General features: G+C 58.2%; 1 protein-coding gene across 2 annotated transcripts in view; it reads left to right on the top strand.

Annotated features, from left to right (window-relative positions):
* RAB7A (RAB7A, member RAS oncogene family) overlaps nt 1-19,477 on the top strand; it is a 45,411-nt gene extending 25,934 nt beyond the window's left edge. The window contains exons 1-6 of one of the 2 annotated variants that reach the window (XM_055558593.1): nt 7,352-7,490; nt 8,782-8,842; nt 11,022-11,148; nt 15,128-15,346; nt 16,580-16,708; nt 18,656-19,477. In XM_055558593.1, the coding sequence (XP_055414568.1) occupies nt 8,790-8,842; nt 11,022-11,148; nt 15,128-15,346; nt 16,580-16,708; nt 18,656-18,751 (624 nt within the window). In that variant the 5' untranslated portion in view covers nt 7,352-7,490; nt 8,782-8,789 and the 3' untranslated portion in view covers nt 18,752-19,477. Of the gene's footprint in view, nt 1-7,351; nt 7,491-8,781; nt 8,843-11,021; nt 11,149-15,127; nt 15,347-16,579; nt 16,709-18,655 lie in introns of those variants that run through there. The other variant, XM_055558592.1, reaches the window with a different exon arrangement.
* Nucleotides 19,478-19,792: the final 315 nt, after the last annotated feature.

The raw sequence follows: 19,792 nt of genomic DNA, 5'->3' as shown, positions 1-19,792 counted from the left end.
AGAAAGTGGAAACAGTGACAGATTTTCTTTTTTGGGGTCTTAATATCACTTCAAACAGTGATTACAATCATGAAATAAAAGATGCTTACTCCTTGGAAGGAAAGATATGACAAATCTAGATAGCATATTAAAAAGTAGAGACCTCACTTTGCCAACAAAGGTCCATATAGTCAAGGCTATGGTTTTTCCAGTAGTCATGTATGGATGTGAGAGTTGGACCATAAAGAAGGCTGAGTGCTGAAGAACTGGTGCATTTGAATTTTGGTGCTGGAGAATACTCTTGAGAGTCCCTTGGACAGCAAGGAGATCAAACCAGTCAATCCCAAAGGAAATCAACCCTGAGTATTCATTAGAAGGACTGATGCTGAAGCTGAAGCTCCAGTACTTTGTCCACCTGATGCAAAGAGCCAACTCATTGGAAAAGACCCTGTTGCTGGGAAAGATTGGAGGCGGGAGGAGAAAGGGAGGACAGAGGATGAGATGGATGGATGGCATCACCAACTTGATGGACATGAGTCTGAGCGAACTTCGGGAGATGGTGAAGGGCAGGGAGGCCTGGCGTGCTACAGTCCATGGGCTCGCAGAGAGTGAGATGTAGCTTAGCAACCAAAGAACGACCGCAATTAGTACTTTAACAGAATTACTCTTCAGAGACAGGCATCAGAGTAGCCTTGTTTGGGGTGGATATTGGGGGCTTTTTTGTTGTTTGTTTTTGATCGTGTGGCCTGTGGGAAATCTTAGTTCTCTGACCAGGGATTGAACCTGTGCCCCTTGCAGTGGAAGCTTGGAGTCTTATCCACTGGACCAAGGGAAGTCCCTAGGTGATGGGCATTGTTAAAGACAATTTTCAAGAAAAGATAATACCATGGCTGTCATTTGTGGAATGAACGAAGAGCAGATGCACATGGAGGTCAGCCGTGTTGTAAGGAACCTGCAGCTGGCCACAAAACTGGCTTTTCCACATGACAAGCTTGTTCCGATAGAATCCACTTGTGTGTCTGAGAATCATTTGTTCTGCCATCGTTTCTACACGTTCAGCTGGTCAGGGACAGTGAAGGCCTGGAGTGACAGCCCCAGGGTGCTCTGGAATCTGGGCTCCGAGTTGTGCACCGTTCACCACAGGAGGCATCCCACCCTTTTAGCTGTAAGTCTCCTTACAGAATATGAGTTCATAATGCTAAATTGGGCTACTTTTTCATTTAATACTGAAACTTTTGAACACTTGTTTAAAAATGTTTTGTTGAGGAGGCTTTGTGAATTAAAGCCCCAGCGGTTACGTATTTGGTTTAATGTACTTTGATGACTTGATATGAAATGTGGTCTTTTCTCCAGGGGTCTGTTCTGAGGACAGTGGCCCTGGGACCAAGCGTGGGGCTCCTGGGACTCCTGTATTCCTGATATCTGACTTGGCAGCAGGCAGTGCTCGAGGTTCGGAGCCTGTGACCCCAAACGTTGGGCGAGAGTTGCTGCTCTAACCTGTTTTTCCCTGGGGGTAGCGCCCCACTTCACGCCAAAGCGGTAAATGCCGTGTACCTGCAGGTGTGTAGTCCTGTGATCTTGTTCCCTGAAGCGGTGGCGGGATCGTGGTGGTGTGACAGTGGGCACGGGGAACTGAAGTTCATGGTGTGGGAGAGACAAGCCAGTCCTGAGCTGGAGCAGCTTCAGAACGGAGGGGCCCTTGGGTCCTTCCAGGGTCCCAGCGGCCACTGAGAGCCCTCCACTGAGGAGGGGGCGCCGCCGGCGGGGCGAGTCCTGCTTGGGCCTGTGGGCCAGAGGAGACGGGGCCCTGACGGGGCCTGGCCTCGGCTCAGGGAGGGTGCTGCCGGCCTAGCGGCGCGCTCCGCTGGCTCGGTGCCCCCGTGGGTGCTGACAGGGTCTGTCTTCCCCGGTTCCTACCGTTCCTCTTCGCTGGTGAAATGTGCCCTGCCTCTCTGACTGCTGTCCTGGTGGTGGTGGTGTACCGCGTGACCTGGGCCTCCCTGTCTGAACTCCAGGTCATAGACCCATGGCCGGTGGTGTTAACTTGTCAGCATCTAACCTGACCACATGTGTGATACTCTGCATTCTGTGCTCTGGGTGATGTGGAGCCTTAAAAATTGCCAAGTGTGGAGACAGACTGTCACTTAGCTGACTGGGTTTTTTTTTTTTAATTTTGGCATCTTGACTCAGAAATGGTCGGGAAGGAGTTGTTTAGGAGTCAGTCTAACCTTGTGGCATACCTCAGTCACTATGGTTCCTGCAAGAGTCCTTGAGGAAAAAGTGTCTGAGCCAAAGTGGGTGTGCTTGCTACCCTAGGTCGTGGTTAGTGACCAGTGTTCCTGAAAGAGACAGGGACTTGTGAGTGGACGTGGTTAAGTATGAGGCATGGAGGAGGGTGTCAGGACGTAGGGTGCCGTAGTCTGAGGTCGTCTGATCAGCCTGGGTTAGGATCTCGAGAGCGGGGAGCCACACTTGTCGCACTCATGGGCCTAAACTGTTACCGCAGAACCGTAGACGCGGAGGCGAAAACCCGAGTGGGTAGTCACCGAGTGCCCGCGTGTCAGCTGTGCTTTTCCTTCCCTGGCGCCGAGCGTGCGTCTTCCGTCGGTGACACACCTCCACCGCAGCGTTTGCTGGTGTTGACGCAGTCCCGGTTTGTACAGTGACTTCAGGATACACGTAAATGAAGCTGTGGTTTGTCTTAGATGTTTGACTAGGACCTCAGACACACCTGTGTGAGTTAACGTGCTAGTGTAGCAGAGCCAGAGAGCCAGTGTGAGGTGGGGTGATGAGATGTGGAAGGTGACGTGATAATACTAGGAATACTGGTTGCTGCTGCTGCTGCTAAGTCGTGTCAGTCGTGTCCGACTCTGCGCGACCCCATAGATGGCAGCCCACCAGGCTCCCCCGTCCCTGGGATTCTCCAGGCAGGAACACTGGAGTGAGTTGCCATTTCCTTCTCCAATGCATGAAAGTGAAAAGTGAAAGGGAAGTCGCTCAGTCGTGTCCGGCTCTTAGCGACCCCAGGACTGCAGCCCACCAGGCTCCTCCATCCATGGGAGTTTCCAGGCAAGAGTACTGGAGTGATGTGCCATTGCCTTCTCCGACTGGTTGACTAGGTACGTGTTTCACACTGTTAGAAAAGCCCTCATAGGGACTTCTCCAGTGGCTAAGAATCCGCCTTTCAGGGCAGGGAGTGCAGATTCAGTTTCTGGTCGGGCAACAGATCCCACGTGGTGCAAAAACTGAGCCTACACCACTGCTAGAGAGTCTGTGCTCTGCAGCTAGAGGCCCCGCCCCATACCAGGCAGGCCCCGCCCCATACCAGGCAGGCCCCGCCCCATACCAGGCAGGCCCCGCCCCACAGCGTTAGCTCCCTCATGATGTAAGTTGATGCTGCGGCGGCTCCAGAGAATGTGCCCTGGTGAGAATGCCAGCCAGGCCTTTCCTGGTGAGCAGTGGGCGGGGGTTTAGAAGTCCTCATCTCAGAGAGTGCTGACCTTGTGCTTGTGTGGGGAGCTTGGCACGTCACTGCGGGCCAAGCCTAGGAGGCGGCGCTCGGGGCCGCCCCTGGACCTGCACTCTCAGGTCCGTCTCCGGGATTGTCCCCCGTCCTCATGTGCACAGGGCACCTGGGGGGGCAGTGTGGAGTGGCAGGCACACCTTTGAAGGAGCACTGGGGGGGACGGGGCGTGTTGGGGGCAGTGTTGGGGGGTCAGCGGGTTGTCCTGCCTGGGACATCCTGGTCCCTTTTCTCCTTCCAGTCCAGGCTCATCGTCTCCTGGAGCAGAGCTTGTCTCACTCTGCAGCTGAGGTCACTGCCCTTGAAGTGCCCGCGCAGCTCAGCGGTGTGCTGCTCTCGCTCGTGTGTCTCCTGTGTCTTCTCGGGCCTCCCAGTGTCCTCTTGAAGCCTTCTGGGAGCTCTTGCCTGCTGCGTTTCCCCTGGGGTGCTTTAAATGGGACATCAGAGCAGCAGCCCGTTGGCTGACACCATCACAGCGGAAGGCTTGCTTGGAGCACACAGGCTGTATGATCAGTGGACCCTGGGTTTCAAGTTGCATAAACCCCGAGGACTCAGCGCAGGCTGCGCCCCCGCGTGGCCGGCACGGGGGCAGTTCCTTGGTTGAGGGGCCGCCCTCGGGCTGGCGGCAGAGGTGGAGGTGGCCCGGCTTCCTGCTCCTCCCCTCCCCGGCCCTGTGTCCCCGGGCCCCGCCCACCTCCTCTGGCAGTCCCTTGCTGTCCTCACTGGCCCTGCCCAGCCCACAGTCTGGGCTGGGTCACGATGTTTTCCTGATGGTTCTGCCTGCTTGTGGCTCTGCTTTTATGGCCAGTTGGCTGCTCAGCTTCAAAGGTGAGGAGAGCAGTGACTCCAGGTTTGTGTGTGGGGGGGAGTCTAGCTTTTGATTTCCCACCTGAGAAACAGTGTCCCTGGGGGAAGGAATCCATGCAGCACGTGGAACAGTGATGTACACTGACCATGCTGGATTTGAGGACAGAAGGAAGGGGATGTGCTGTGAGTATCCCTTCTTCTAGAAAGGCTCTGGGAGAGACTCCTGGGCTGCTGGGTGTCCTCTCCACGCCCGGTCCCAGGCCCTGGGGACACTTGAACTCTGTAGGGTTTTTCAGAGCAGTTTGTGTCTCCAGAAGTCCGTGGAGACGGTGCTGGAAGAGGGTGAGAGAAAGCAGGTGCTGCCAGTGAGGGTTCTGGAGGCGCTGCTCCTTGGGGCAGAGTCCAGGGTTGCTTTGGTTTTGCTTTTTCCTTCGCTGTTTTCTAGAAACAAGCGTCCTGCGCTCCGATCCCAGAGAACATGATGTACAAAAGCGTAGCTCTTAGCGGTTGCCAGTGTGAAGCCGGTGGCACCCTCTGGGCTGGCCCTGACCGTGACCCCTCTAGCCTGTTGACTTGGTGCGCGCGGGGGCGCGTGTCCTGCAGGACAGGAATGCTCTTGGAAGCAGAACTGACCGGAAGGTCAACAGTGAACGTTTTCCTCCAAAATGGAAGCGGCCTTTTGAGTTTGAAGGTCGTTTGCCCCTGGAAAGATGACAGTAAGTGAATATGAAGAAAAGAAAGTCATTTGTGAGCCGCCCTCCAGGAGAGGCCTTCTGATCTGTGTGTCCCTTGCGTTTGCGCCTCTGCTCTGCTGGGGAGTCTGTTTGGGAAGACGAGCTGTAGGGGTGTCAGCCTGGCTCTCACCACCAAGTGGGGTCAGCCTGCACTGCTGAGTTCTGTTGCTGGAGCTCCAGCCCGTCCTGTTAGTACTCTGTGTTGATGGCGTACTTTCCAAGACGGTTAGGCCAGCTCACTGTCACTACTCTGTTTTGAAAGGATTGGGAGGGATTCTTGATCATTTTCTAGTAAGAAAGACAGAATGACTTCATCACATCCCCCCAAATCCTTGCAGTTATTTAAATAGGGAAGAACTTTTATCTTTATGGCAAGGCTTCCTGTAGGAGATATCTCTTCATTTATTCTGATTTTCTTTGTCTCAGTAAAATTTTTCTCATTTAGACCCTATTTCTGTTAACCTCTGCAGCAGTGGTTGAAGTTGCATTTGGAAGCTCCTTCAGAAAAGTGAATCAGCACAAGTCATAAAAGTGCTTTATACTTTTGACTCAGTAATCCCAGTCTTAAACAGTTAATCCCATTCTTAATCTCAGTAATCCCATTCTTAAACATCTTGGGTTAAGATGGACAGAAACCTTTCCCCTGAGTAAGAATTTGACCTTTCATTGACTTTCTACCCCTTTGCCTGGGAACCCTGTTGAAGGCACATGAGCGCCTCTGTTGTGGGAAGCTTGCTTGTGGTCATGTGTCTGGCTTCGTGATGGCATCTGATGGGTGGGGAGGGGCTGGGCGTACCCGATGGGCCCCCAGCCTTGGGCTCCGTGGAGCACAGTGGCTCCTGTGCTGGACATGTCTCTTGTGGGGAGCCCCCAGGAATGAGGGCTCTCAGAGTCGGTGTTGAGGCCAGGCCGCCTCCCTGTGCCTGGGCTGCCTGCTGTGTGGACTGGCCATTTGGTCCTCAGCTCCGTGTGGCTGGCAAGGGTCTCAGGAGCCTGAGCGCCTACAAGACCTCCACCCAGCGGGCATTGCGGTGTCCCAGAAAAGGACCCCATGGGTGGAAGCTCAGAGGTATTGTCTAGGGCACTGTTTTCCCTAGAGTTTTGGTATGTCAAACAGAAGGTAGGAACGACTGTTTAAATGCTTAGTGCAGTCAGAGAAATATCAGACACTGAGACAGTGGCTGACCAGTAGTACCATGGGAGAGACAGTTCCAGCCTGTGTGCAGGGCCACACGAGCTTGGAGGGGCCTCCCGGATGCGCCTCAGGTGGGTCCCCAGGCCTGTGATGGGGTGTGCAGGGAGGAAGGGCACTCGGGGCCGCCTGCTACCTGTGAGCAGAACCGAGAGGAGGGAACGCGAGCTGTCGTGGGGGCAGCGAGGGTGGGGCGTGCTTCTTATGTCATCTTTCTGATGTTAGGAAAGAGCGCTTGATGCAAAGTGAAACTTACTGAACTCTGAGAATCGGTGTATTTCTTTGCAAAGTCATCTTCTTTTCAGTCCTTTCCTTAACCTGCCCTTTGCATCTGAAGCGTGTCCCAGCCATCACACTCTGATCTCCGCCCCTATTCAGCCCCAGACCTCCTGGTGAGACGCTTCAACTTTGGTCAAGGCAGTCCCTCGGGAGGCCGGTGGGGCTGGCGGTCTCATGGGTGATTGGAGATGCTGGGGCTGAACCTCTCACTGCAGGTAGGAAAAGCCAGCGCCAGCCTGGATGTGATGGAGAAAACGCTACAGGAAGGAGGCCTGGCGTGACTCGTCTAGTCCCACTCCTGACTAGCACGGGTGGGCGCTGCGTAGAAGGAACTGGGGGGTTGAGACAGCCTGCCCCGGGCTTGGCTGTGGGGCCTGCTCACCGCCTCCAGTTTGCCTCCCATCCCCACACTGAGCGGAGCTGCGGAGAGCCCTGCTCTCAGGGGCACGGGGCCCTCCCTCTAACCCTGCCCTGCAGGCACTGGCCGTTCTAGCCCTTGCCATTTCTTTTCGTGGAGCACAGCTGGCAGCCAGCGTCTGGAAACGGGGTGCGCAGTGGCCGGCTCTGAGTTCCCGCCGCGCTCGCTGCCTTCTGGACTCCGCTGTGTACTCAGCTCTGCACTCAGTGCAGGTTGGAACCAGTGCACCGGCATTCACTGAGCGCTGCCTGGGCTCTCGTCACTGTGCTGTGCGTTTTTCTCATCCACACCTGATACCCTTCCTCCGACCTAAGAGCTGTTTCTCCTTCTCCCAGCAGAGGGGTTGGCTGGCGTGTCCGAGGTCACAGCGCTGGGGAGTGTGGGGCCAGGAATCCCCTTCTTGAGTCACGGCCCTGTGGCAGGCAGTGCTGTCAGCCTCAGCCTTCAGGAAGCCAGGCAGGTGAAGAAGAGACCAAAGGCAGCTTTTCTCAGGCCCCATCTGGAGCATCTTGTCGGCCCAGACTGGAAGGACAGCACGCCCTCCCCGCTCGGTCCCGTGTAAGCCCCGAGGTCCCTGCTCCACTGACCGTGGGAGGCGGACGCCGCCCCTGCTGGTTCTGGTTGTCTCCATCCGGCCTTTCCGGTGTCTCCGGAGGAGGGGCCAGGGCTCGGGGTCCCCGGAAGGCGTGGGGTCCTTTCTGAGGACGCTGCTGCCTCTGGAGGCGGCGGCAGCCCCAGCCCTCCCGGGGGGTCAGCGCCAAGGGGTGCTCCTCGCGGTCCTCACGTGCGGCCCCGACACCAGTCCAGGGTCGGAACTGCTGCCCTCCTGCCACCGCTCTTCCCCTGAAGGCCTCTGAGGCACTCCTGAGGACCACGGGGCCCGTGCCCATAAGGAAAGTGATCCGGGGTCAGGCTGAGGCAGGGGGTTGAGCACCAGCGGGGCCTCTTCCATGCTCTCTGGTCCAGGCTCCGGAAGACTTCCGGAAGGGCTTTCTGGGGAAAGATGGTTTCAAGCTGCAGAGTCAAACGCTGTTGCTGCCAATATTTGATAACTCTCTACTGGGCACTGGGGATGGAGAATAAAATGGTTTAGACAGAAATCGTTAGGAAAAGAGAGACGAATGTAACACATTAAAATGTCAAGTCTGCGCGTCCACTTGCGGGAGGATTTCTGGCTGTGCCGGGCCTCATCGCCGCACAGGCTCTTGCCCAGGTCGGAGCTCGGCTCTGGGCGCAGTGGTCACAGCTCCTGGGTTGTGGCTCAGGGCTCAGTTGTTCCACCGCACGTGGGATCTTCCTGGGCCAGGGATGGAAACTGTGCCCCCTCCACTGGCGGGTGGATTCCTAACCCCTGGCCCACCAGGGACACTCGTGAGGGTTTTTTAGAGAATGCAGACTGCACAGCCTGCGTGGTTGAGCTGCAGAGGCAGGACCGCGGGTGCCGAGGGCCAGCTGTGAGGTTGTCCACGGCCTCCAGCTGCGTGCAGGGTCCCTGCTCTGGAGACTGACAGGCGGCGGCAGGGGTAGACAGCAGTGGGGAGAGGCGGGCTGCTCCACGGTGGACGAAGGGCTCACCGCGAGGAGGCCTGTGTGAGCAGCACTCAGGCTCACCCACGCCGCCCCAGCGTCCCGGCGGCCGCGCGCTCCTGCAGGCTCCTCCGGGTGCTCCCTGGCGTGCTCCTGGCCCGGGTCCCGTGCTGAGCCTGCGCTCCATCCAGGCCCCAGGTGCAGCGGGGAGCCGGCTGGAAGGCTGGGGTGCGGAGCTCCCAGGCCGCGCCGGTGCATGTGCCAAGAGGGGGGCTCCCCTCGGCAGTTCTGTCCCGCTCACGTGCCTTCTTCTTCCTTCCAGCTTGAAGGATGACCTCGAGGAAGAAAGTGCTGCTGAAGGTGATCATCCTGGGAGACTCTGGGTGAGTGTCCCTGCACGTGAGCGGACACCCTGGTGGTGCTCTCGCGCTGGTCTCCACGGGGCCTGATCTCCCTGCCGTGGGGCCTGCTCTCCGTGGGGCTGGGTCTCCCTGCCGTGGGGCCCTGCTCTCCGTGAGGCCGGGTCTCCCTGCCGTGGGGCCAGGTCCCCAGTTTGGAGAGAATGGTGGCTGTTTGAACTCAGTGATAATTTGATGCGGTTCCTTTTTCCTGCTGGTGAGAGGAGGGAGGAGAGTTTCGCGTGGATTTGCTGCTGTGGGCAGCATGCCGTGCCACGCGGGAGGTTGGGGCGCACTGTGTGGCACAGGCAGAGCCCCGAGACACTGCAGGGCTTACAGGCCGCCTCCCGCCGTCAGTGTCGCGGCGAAGCGAGCCGCGTGCGCTTCCTGGTTTCCCGGGGCGTACGACAGTCGTGTTTGCACTATGCTGTCACCACTTACGTGTGCAGTGACCATGTGCCTGAAGAGCGTCGTACATACTGCACTTTAAAAATAATTTACTGCCGGAAAAGGCTAACCATCCCCTGACCCTTCGGTGAGTCTTCATGTTTTTGCAGTAGTAACATCAAAGATCACTGATCACAGATCATAACAGAGTAATGATGGGAGAGTTAGAACTACTGCAAGAATTATCAAAAGGTGACACAGACATGAAGGGAGCAAACGTCACTGGAAAAGTGGTGCCACCTGACTAGCTTGGCACAGGGCTGCCACAGACGTGCAGTCTGCAGGAAAGAGAAAACACAAGCGGAAGGCACTTGCTGCAGAGCGCCTGAAAGTGAGGCCTGCCTGCACCCGCCTCCGGCTGGGCCTGCGTCTCCACTGACCAAGTAACTGCCTATTTCTGTGATCACTGGGAAGGCTCGAGGCGGGTGCGGGTGAGGTTTTTGGACTTGGCATCCGAAGTGACCCTTGAAAGCTTAGACTGGAGGCAACATGCTTTTAAAAATCATATAATAATGCAAGTGTGCCTCCTATGCCAAAGTTCTTTTTAAAAGGCAGTGATTTTCCTACCCTGGCTGGCTTCCTTAATCACCTGAGAAGCCTTTAAAAGTGAGCGTCCGCCCCGAGCCGCGGGCCCGCGCTGGCCGGCATCCGTACATCCACATACACGCTCCGTCCGTCTCCGCTCTCCCTGGACCTCCTCCCGCGCTCGCGCTCTCTGGTTCCTCTGCTCCACTGTCAGGATTGAAAGTGCTTTTCAGCCCGTTACGCAGACTTGCCTGAAGACAGACTTCCTGTCTCTTCCGCCGGAGACTCGGGCGCAGATGCCCGGGTGGGGAGTGCTGCCCTGGGCTGTGCTCCCGGGTCCTCTGCGGGTGGAGTGAGTGTTCGCCTTTGTGGAAAGGAAGGTGTTACCGGCCTGTCCTGCTGCCTCGTCACCCGAAGAGTCACCCTGGTCTCTTGCTGAGTTCTCTTACTGAAACACACCTCTGGGGAGCCTGGTTTGGTGGATTCCGATTTGGCGGAATATTGGTGCTTTTTCTGCTTCAGATTGTAAACTTGGTTTGGGCTTCCCTCATAGCTCAGTCGGTAAAGAATCTGCCTGCAATGCAGGAGACCCGGGTTCGGTTCCTGGGTCGGGAAGATCCTATGGAGAAGGAAATGGCTATCCACTCTAGTAATTCTTGCCTGGAAAATGCCACGGACAGAGGAGCCTGGTGGGCTACAGTCCATGGGGTCACAAGAGTCGGACGCGACTTAGCGACTAAGCCAATGGCAGCAGACTGGCTGGCTGTGTGAATGTTTGCTGGGAGCCAGTGGCTTCCTCTGGCCACTACTCTCTTGGACTGAATAACCACCACCAAACGGAGAGACCCAAGACGGCAGAGACACTTGGGGACAAGTGGAGGGGTCTTCCTGCTGGAGCTTCTTTGAGAAGGAGAGCGTTTGCCGGCCTCCTTTTAAGGAGAGAAATGGAAACACGAGGCTCTGCCGGCTGCACCAGAGCTTAGAAGCGCTTCTCCGGACCTGAACCCCGCCGGTAGCCCATGTCCGTCCCTGGTGAGCGCGCATCGTCACTGGGTGACCTGGAGGCTTCTCCCCACTGGGAGGGGCAGGCCTTGTTCTCCGGCGAGACAGACAGTCCTTCCAGACTGCACGCGGCGGAGTCGGTGTGCAGGGCCGACCTGCCTGACTTATTGTGGTTTCTCTCCAATTTCAGAGTCGGGAAGACCTCACTCATGAACCAGTACGTGAACAAGAAGTTCAGTAACCAGTACAAAGCCACAATCGGAGCCGACTTCCTGACGAAGGAGGTGATGGTGGACGACAGGCTAGTGACCATGCAGGTGAGCGCCTCCCCTCTGCCGGCCCGGCCCGGCCGTCCGGTCTGAGCGCCTGCCTCTGTCTTGGCGCCGCCCTCCCTTTCAGATCTCACGGTTGTGTTCACGGGCAGCTCGCTTCCAGCGGCCTGCCAGATACAGCATTGGACACCGAGGGCGTCCTCAGCATCGTGAGGCACACCAGCAATTTTCCTTTTTTTCCCAAAGTTTGAATTTAACTGGCGTCCCTGCGTTTTGTTGTTTTGGTTAGTTTTTTGCTATAAAATTGGCTTCTTCATGTAGCACCTTAATCTGATTTCAGGGGCTTCCTTTCAACACTTGGGATAAACACGATTACCTCACGTGGCTCCTTAAGAGGCTTCACGTTCTGGGGCTTCCCTGGCGGTCCAGTGGTTCTGACCACGCGTCCACTACAGGGCCTGGGCCTGATCCCTGGGAAGGAGCTAAGCTCCCGCCAGCCTCGTGCGCTCACTCGGGGCTCTGCCGGCCAGGCCCTTCCGCCCCAGCGTCGGGCATCCCGAAGCTCCGGCTTTTGGCCCACTGTTGTGTTTGGGAGCCGCTGCCTCCACAGCACTTGAGCCTGTTCTCTGCCCTGAGTGCTGCCCAGGGGAGACCACGCGGTGTGGTCCTGGCCGACACCCGGCTCCCTGAGACGTCTGGACGGTACGGGCTGTGGTGGGAGTGTGTCCCGTGCTCCCGGGGCACGCACTCCTCCAGGTGGGGCCGACGTGGCTCCCACCCCACCGCATCAGACATGCAGAGGCGTGCAGGGGTGGGCAGGTTCCAAGGTGCAGACTTCCAGTTGTGCGGTAAACAGGCGGTAGGGGGTGGGTGCTCTCTAGGTGGCAGAATTGTAAGCGCTGGATGTTGTGGCGGAGCTCGTGTGACATGAACATACAAACCCAGGGTGGCACACCTGAGACAGACGTGGCATTGTGGTCGGCAAGGCCCCCGTGTGCGTGCGACTGAGGTCCGAGGAAGCCACGCTCGAGAGAAAGGACTTCTGGACAGCAGGGCAGACAGCAGGAGCTGGTGGCAAGCTCGGGCTCCTGCCACGGTGGTGCATGGATTCACAGCAGGGCCTGGCATTCTGCCCATCATCAGGACAAGAGTGGCCTACACAGGGTGGGCTCCGGAACTGAGACGCCGTTGGACACACAGACACACAGGGCTCCTGGGCCCTTGGAGGTTGTGGAAACGGGACCACAGGCCTCAGCCCCCAGAAGGGGTACAGCTGGCCTGTGGGGTGCAGGCTGGGGCTCTGCTACCCTGCCCCTGGTGGGGGACATCCCGTCTCGCTGTGCATGTCTCTGCTCCGCAGGGCACGGAGAACTTTGTCTGCAGGATCTGACATAACCCTCTGCCACTCCTGGTGAGGACAAAGATAAGACCACCCTGTTGGGAGATGCACAACTTCCGGTTAGAAGATGAGCCCTTGAGGAAGTAGTGTGCCACAGAAAGCGCTCAGAGACCGGAGGCTTCTGGACGAGGGATGGAGACTGACGAAGAGGGCCCCTGAGAGATGGGATGTGGCCAGCCGAGAAAATGGAGACAGACTGCACAGGCCAAGCTCAGGTTAAACTCAATAGAGGGAACAGGGAGCTTTAGGATTGAGCTGAGCAGATCACCTCAAAGAAAACTGGAATGCCAGAAAGCAGAATGCTCAGAGCACTTGGGGAGAGGAGACGGGTGCAGGAACAGCAGGTGGACAGGTGAGCTCTTGGCCTTGCGCCCGAGGGCTGTGTTCAGGTCCTGGGCTCAGATGCTGCCTGGAGACCCCCGCGTCCCAGAGCAGGAGCAGACGGACAGCGGTGGTTCTCATAGCCACGAGGGCTTGCAGAAGGGAGGCCCAGCCCCTCCCGGCTCGGCGCCAGTCTGATGAAGCCCCACAGCTCAGATCTTAAGAGTTTCTGAAGTCAGTGCACCCGCTGAGAACCCAGGGCACTGAGCAGTCTGGAAACAGCACGAAAGAAAGTGTGGTCCTTGGGTTGAAACAGAAGGCTGACGCTCAGGCTTCTGCAGCCAGCTTAAAAGACTGGAAGTAAATGAAAACACCATCTCCGGACAAAGGCATCCTCATTCCAGGTCTTAAGGAATCCTCCCCTATTTTTATGGGTCTTCAGCAGCATGCCGAAAAAAGAGAGATGATTCACAGAGGGCAACACAGGGGAGACCAATGGAAACCTCCCTGGCGGTTCAGAGTGGTTTTTGTATTGAAAGAAATCAAGCCATCTCATCTATCTGCAGAGAAACTAAGCAGGTGGCATGGGTCAGTAGGGTTGCTGAAAATGAAGCACGGTAACCCAGAATTAGAAATTAGAGAGTGTTTAGCAGATGGGATACAGCAGATGAGGGCCGAAAGACAGGAGAGTTACGGGAAGGGAGAAAAGGCAGAAACAGGACTCGGTGAGCAGCGCAGACTTGTCATTGTCTCTGAAGAGCGGGAAGGTCAAAGATGCGTATTTGCTAGGAAGTTTTCACGGTAGATGTGGTACGAATCCACGGATTCAGGGGAGCCCACGTTCCAAGGAGAAGACGGGAAAAACCATATTGAAAGAAAAATCTATTTGAGACAAACTTGAAAGCAGCGAGAGGAACAAGAACGACCTGGAAGTGCAGCGGCGAGGCTGCTCAAGGCTGCAGTGGGTCCGGCGACTGCGGCTTGTTCTCTGGGCAGGCTGCTCTGCCCTCGAGGTGCCCGGCTGCGAGGAGGAGGGCGCGCCTCCCTCGACTCTGTGCAGAGAGCCTCAGAGCCGCACTCTAGGCAGGGGGGAAGGTCCGCGATGCAATTGCAGCTTGCTGGTGTGACAGAAACGGGAGTCCCCTAACGCGGCCCTGTGCCGCTGGGCTGTCCTCGTGTGGGCTTGCTCTCTCCGGGCAGACATTGGTCTGGTTTTGTGCAGGAGGCCGTCCTCCCTGACCCGGCCGTCCGTGTGGCCCCGGCAGGTTGCCGTGTTCGCCAGTGCAGCGGGGTCTCAGGAGGCCAGGCCGGCTGCACGGAGGCTGGGCCGCCTCCTGCAGAGGCTGGTTCATTAGATGAGACGGGTGGCTCAGCCCACACTCCGTGTTGACCTAAAACCCAGCCCTTGAGTCCCGGCCGGTGCTGTGGACGTAGTTTTTACTTGGGTTGTGAGGATGGTTCAGTCTCCTGCTGTCCTGAAGCTAAGTGCTTTCCTGCAGACAGACAGACAGACAGACAGAGGGTCCAGCAGGTGGTGACTGCTGTCAGCTGGAGGTAACTGCGTGCCTTCTGCCCCGGCACTGGGGCCTGTCCTGGGAACACTGGTCGTCCCTCCCGGCGACCCGGGCCCTGCTGGGGTCTGGGGCATCCAGGAGGTGCGTCCTACATCCCGGCCTGGCGGGGCAGTGCATGATCAGAAGCTCTGAGAGCCGGGTGCCGCTGTGCCCTCGGTCAGCACCTGCCCTCCGGGCCGAGTCCTCACCACCTTGGCCTTCATTGCTCTCTCCCTCCCCTTCCCCTCCTCACACAGTGCTTTTCTTTGTCTTGAGATATGATAAAAAGAAGGGCGTTTTAAGGTAAATGTCATATACAGTAAGATACGTAAATGTAAAGAAATGTACGGTCGGGAGTTCCGTGCTGGCCTAGTCGTTAGGGCTTGTGCTTTCACCGCTGAGGCCCTGGTTCAGTCCCTGGCTGGGGAACTACAGTCCTGCCGGCCTCACAGTGTGGCCAAACAAAAGTAAACGTGCCCTGAGCAGACGCTCCCTGCGGGGAGCTCCCCGAGTGTGGAACGCCTAGGTTTTCGATGCAGCTTTTCCGTACGTACCTCCCTGTGTGACTTCCACCTGGATCAGGACCCAGGCTTGGGTCTCCGGGCTTCGGGCGCATGCACCCAGCTGCTGTCAGTCAGCATGCTCCGCGCACTCCCCGAGTCCTGAGGTGCTAGTCTCAGGGTAGCCCTGCCGTCCCCAGTGCCCCCCGTCCAGGGCTGCGCCCCCAGGAGTGATGGTGTGTCTTGGGCAGATTTGGGACACGGCGGGACAGGAGCGGTTCCAGTCCCTGGGCGTGGCCTTCTACAGAGGCGCCGACTGCTGCGTCCTGGTGTTCGACGTGACCGCCCCCAACACGTTCAAGACCCTTGACAGCTGGAGAGACGAGTTTCTCATCCAGGCCAGTCCCCGGGACCCCGAGAACTTCCCCTTTGTCGTGCTGGGAAACAAGATTGACCTCGAAAACAGACAGGTGCGTGCTGGCGATGGCCGGGTACTTGGTGGGGGGCTGCCTTTTAAAGGGGGCGGCGCCAGTGTTCAGGTTTGACTGGTAAAGAACCGTGTGCCCGGAGGATCACCCCATTTTTCTGTCTGCGTGTGACTCCTGCAGGGGAAGGGTACAACTAACGGGGGGGCACCTGGCCGCCCTGGGGTGGCGCCTGGCTCCCTGGGAGCAGAGCGGGGAGGGTGTGCGGGGTCAGAGCTCCCCATGGAGCGGCCCGCTGCCAGCCTCCTGGCTCCGGTCCGGGATTGACCTCTAGGCCCTGTGGGACCTCGGTCTCCAGGCTGCGGGGCAGACTTACCCTTGGTCTGGCTCACGCACTGCTGAGCTGAGGACAGCTCTGGGCGGAGGTCAGGGCCGCGGGGCCCCAGAGGGCCTGCCCAGCGCCCTGCTCTCTCGCCTGGGCCTCCTGCTCTGAGGTGCCCTGTGCACATGGAGGGTCTGTGCTGAGCGCCTCGTGGCTCTGGGGGTGCACAGGGGCACCATCTCCAGGCTGGCTGCTCTTGGGGACTGGGGCCCAGGAGGCCCGTTGAGATCCCCACACCACCCTCACGGCCATGACTCGGGCTTGTGGGCGCCTCTGCCTCTGACCCGGGAGGAGGGTTCGGTTGCCCTCAGCTGTCATCCTTGCGCTGCGGGGCCCCCCCAGATCCCTTGGGTCAGGAGGTGCTTTGGGCTTTGAGTAAAACTGCTCTGGCTTCCTTTCCAGTAGCATCTCTCTGGGGAGTGTAGACAAAGTTATTCTTAAGTATAGCCGAGTTTATTTTTGACCAGTCAGCTCTTTCCTAAATGAATTGGTTCTTCTCTCGTTCCTGAAAACAGGTTCGGGTGGGGAGTCAGGAAACAGGACGTGGCTGGGTTGGGGGCTCTGGGGCCTGGGTGTGTGATCAGGCCAGGGGCCCAGGCAGGTACGCTGAGCAGTCACAGGAGGGGCTGTAGACCTGGAGACCAAGCTCCCAGGCCTGTCCTGGGCCGGGGGCCCCTGCGGCCCCAGGAGCGGCAGGCACTTCTTCCCGGGCTGGCTGCCGCCTGCCTTCACAAGCTGCTTCCAAGTGCAGCTCAGGGTTGCGGGCTGAGGGGAAAGCCCAGCTGTATCGTGCTTAGCTGGCGCGGGGCTGGCGGGTGGTGGCCGGCGGGGGTCCCGGGGTTCTTCCGGTGAGATTCCTGCTTTTCCTGGCACCTGCGCCCTGCCTCTCCCTTCAGGTGGCCACCAAGCGGGCACAGGCCTGGTGCTACAGCAAAAACAACATTCCCTACTTCGAGACCAGCGCCAAGGAGGCCATCAACGTGGAGCAGGCCTTCCAGACGATCGCCCGGAACGCGCTCAAGCAGGTCGGTGTCTGCAGCATTGGCGCCTCCGGGTTCCGAGCCCCGGCCTGGCCGCCTCAGCCTGCACCTCTCCCTGCGGGCTCTCTGTGCAGCCAGAGGCGGTGGCGGGCCTTTGAGAGCGGCCCTGTCCCGCCGTCCTTAGGCCAGCTCCACGGGGCCGCTGAGGCCGCCTCGTGTGGGGCCGCTCTGCTCGGCATGCTCCTCCCGTTTGAGGGTACACTTGAGTTTGAAGCCCAGCTCTGCTGCCCATCTTGGGATCTGGTCTAGTTTTTAAATCCTGTCTGAGTTGTACAATGAGACTGCCCGCTTCCAGGGCGTTTGTGAAGATTCAGTGAGGTGTACCAACTTCTGGAATTATCCTAAACGATCCTCATAAAGGTTAACCCAAAAGGCTCTAGGAATCGTCTTCCTTAGGCAAGGTTTCTTTGCATTTTCTCTGTGTTTATTCAAATGTTCCCCCCCCCCCAAATACTAGTGGCATCTTGTTGGCATGTGCCAGGTGAAGGCTCTTCTGACCCACAGCGGCAGGGCAGTGCTTTCCTCCCTGAACACTCCTGCCCCAGAGCAGGAGTCGCAGGAGTAAGACTGTCCAACTGGTAAGGTGGCCCCCGGCTGCCCCTGGGGACATCGGTGACCCTCGGTCCCGGCACCACAGTGGCGCCCTTGGCGCAGCGTCCACGCTCTGCAGAGGGGCCCTCGCAGCCCTCACCTGGGCCTCGGCTGTGCGTAGAGGTGGGGGGTGAGCTGTGTGTGGCGGGCCTTTTTCTCAGTCCCTCTCGCCACGGTGAGGAACCTGCTGGTGGGTGTGCCTTTCCCTCCGTGGGGCGCGCGCTCCCCGCGTCGGGCCCTCCCCACCCGTCAAGCTCTCCCTGCGTCAGGCCCTCCCCACGTTGGCCCCGCCTGCAGTCCATGTGCTCCCCGCGCGGCCTCTGCCCTCGCTGGTGGTGTCCTCCTCCTTGGCCGTGTTTGGTTCGTTATCCATTTAAACTAAGATTTTCACTCCAGGTGCAACCTTTTCCTCCTCCGTCCTCTCCCCACCACCCACCCCCCAAAAAAGAAACCTTCCTGAGGTTCTAAGTGAACTGCACTTCAGCTGTGTCAGCCAGCAGTGGGCCCGTGACAGACTCCACAGACCGCACGGCTCACGGACACACTTTTATTTCCTGTCGGTTTTGGGGCCACAGTCTGCAGTCCAGGGGCCAGCAAGTCCGATCTCCGCTGAGGCCTCTGTTAAGACAGAAAGCAGATGAGCGCTGGTCAGGGCTGGGAGCAGGGGGCGGGACAGGCCACCGCTGCTGGAGCCGGCTGGCCTCCGGGCCGGGAAGGTCCTGATGGCGCTGACCAGTGAGCAGACGAGGCCACACGTGCACGTGCTCACTCCTCAGGGAGAGGTCCTCCTTAAAATACAGGTAGTCCTGGGCGTGGTCGCGTGTACAGCACTTGTGAACAGAGTGGTTTCCCCAGAGGACCTCGACCCGCGTGTGCTCCGTGTCTAAGGGACAGGTGAATTTTTTCCCTAGGAAGTAGGAAGCTGCCCCTTGCTGGAAACACGTTAATTCAGCCCAAGTCCCCGTGAAGTGACCCCAGTCCCTGTCCTGTGGGCCCCACAGTGAGGGAGTTGTCCTGGGCGGGCCCGGCGTGTGCAGCCTTGGGGGCAAGCTCTCCTGAAGGCCTGGAAGAGACGGCATACAGACCTGGGTCCGAGAGAGGCGCGCAGGGCGAGCTCGCGGGGTGTGTGTGGGCCGGGGCCCAGACCCTGCCTTCGTCAGGCGCTGGCAGAAGCTCCCGGAGCGGGCACATGCGGGCGGAGGGCGTCAGCCTACCCCTCCTGCCGCTGCCCCGCAGCGTCCCTCGTCGCCCGCCTGGCCCGCCCGCTGCGGGGCCCGCCCCCCTGCACTGCGGGAGCGCGCCCGGCCCCGGCCCGCAGTCACCGCCTCTCTCCCTGCCCAGGAAACGGAAGTGGAGCTGTACAACGAGTTCCCCGAGCCCATCAAACTGGACAAGAACGACCGCACCAAGCCCTCGGCTGAGGGCTGCAGCTGCTGAAGAGGCAGAGAGCAGAGCGCACAGTCCTTCGCGACCGAGAACACACGTACAGGCCTTCTTCCACGAGCCCCTCCTCCACACAGACAGTCATCTCTCGCCCAGCTGCCCGGAGAGCCCAGCACACCGCCGACCCCGCACACGCCGCACCGGCCCCAGCGCCGCCCCGCGGGCCCGTGGCAGCAGCACTGCCGGCCGCGCACACCGCCGGGGGCGGAGTCTGCGCTGGAAGCTTTTCCTTTCGTCCACTGGAGAGAGAACTGTTTACAGTTAATCTGTGTCTAATTAGTTCTGATTTTTTTAACCGTCTTGTGGTCTTTTTACCCACCCCCTCCTGTGAAGGCCACCACGTGGGAAGGCTGGTGCCCTGCGCTCCATCACAGGCTCACACCCAGTCTGATCAGGCTGAGTTTTGTATGTATCTGTTAATGCTTGTTACTTTTAACTAATCAGATCTTTTTACAGTATCCATTTATTATGTAATGCTTCGTAGAAAAGAATCTTATAGTACATGTTAATATATGCAACCAATTAAAATGTATAAATCAGTGTAAGAAATTCTTGGGTTATGTGTGTAAGTCCTGTGATGCAGGCGTAGAGACCGAGGGCTGAACTTGGTCTGGCCCGCAGCGTGTTCAGCATCTCGAGGTGAGAAGCGCAGCAGGAGGCAGTATTCTGTACAGTAGACACGAGAATCATTACGCCTTTTATCAAGACTTCAGAGCCAAATGCTTTGCACCTCTCCAGGGGAGACTGTCCAGCTCCCTCTGCACCTAAATTTTCCAAGAGGCGATTTGCATAATACTTAGTGTGTGCAATGGAGAAACAGCTGTTTCACGATTTAAAACTCTCATTTTCCCTTTTTTTTCTTTCCTGCTCCACACTTTAAAACTCCCGTTAGATTCGCATCCACGTCCAAGAGGGAGGGAGAGGAGGCCTCCCAGACCTGTCTAGCGACGGTACCTTTGTTCTAGAAGGCACTCCTCCCGGGGTGTGGCGTCCTCGGTGGGCACACCTTCCCCCGCCCCCCGACTCCCCAGTGGA

Source organism: Bubalus kerabau, chromosome 20 (assembly GCF_029407905.1).
Source record: "Bubalus kerabau isolate K-KA32 ecotype Philippines breed swamp buffalo chromosome 20, PCC_UOA_SB_1v2, whole genome shotgun sequence".
In the NCBI taxonomy this organism is placed as follows: domain Eukaryota; kingdom Metazoa; phylum Chordata; class Mammalia; order Artiodactyla; family Bovidae; genus Bubalus; species Bubalus kerabau.
This window is presented reverse-complemented; position numbering and strand designations above follow the sequence as displayed.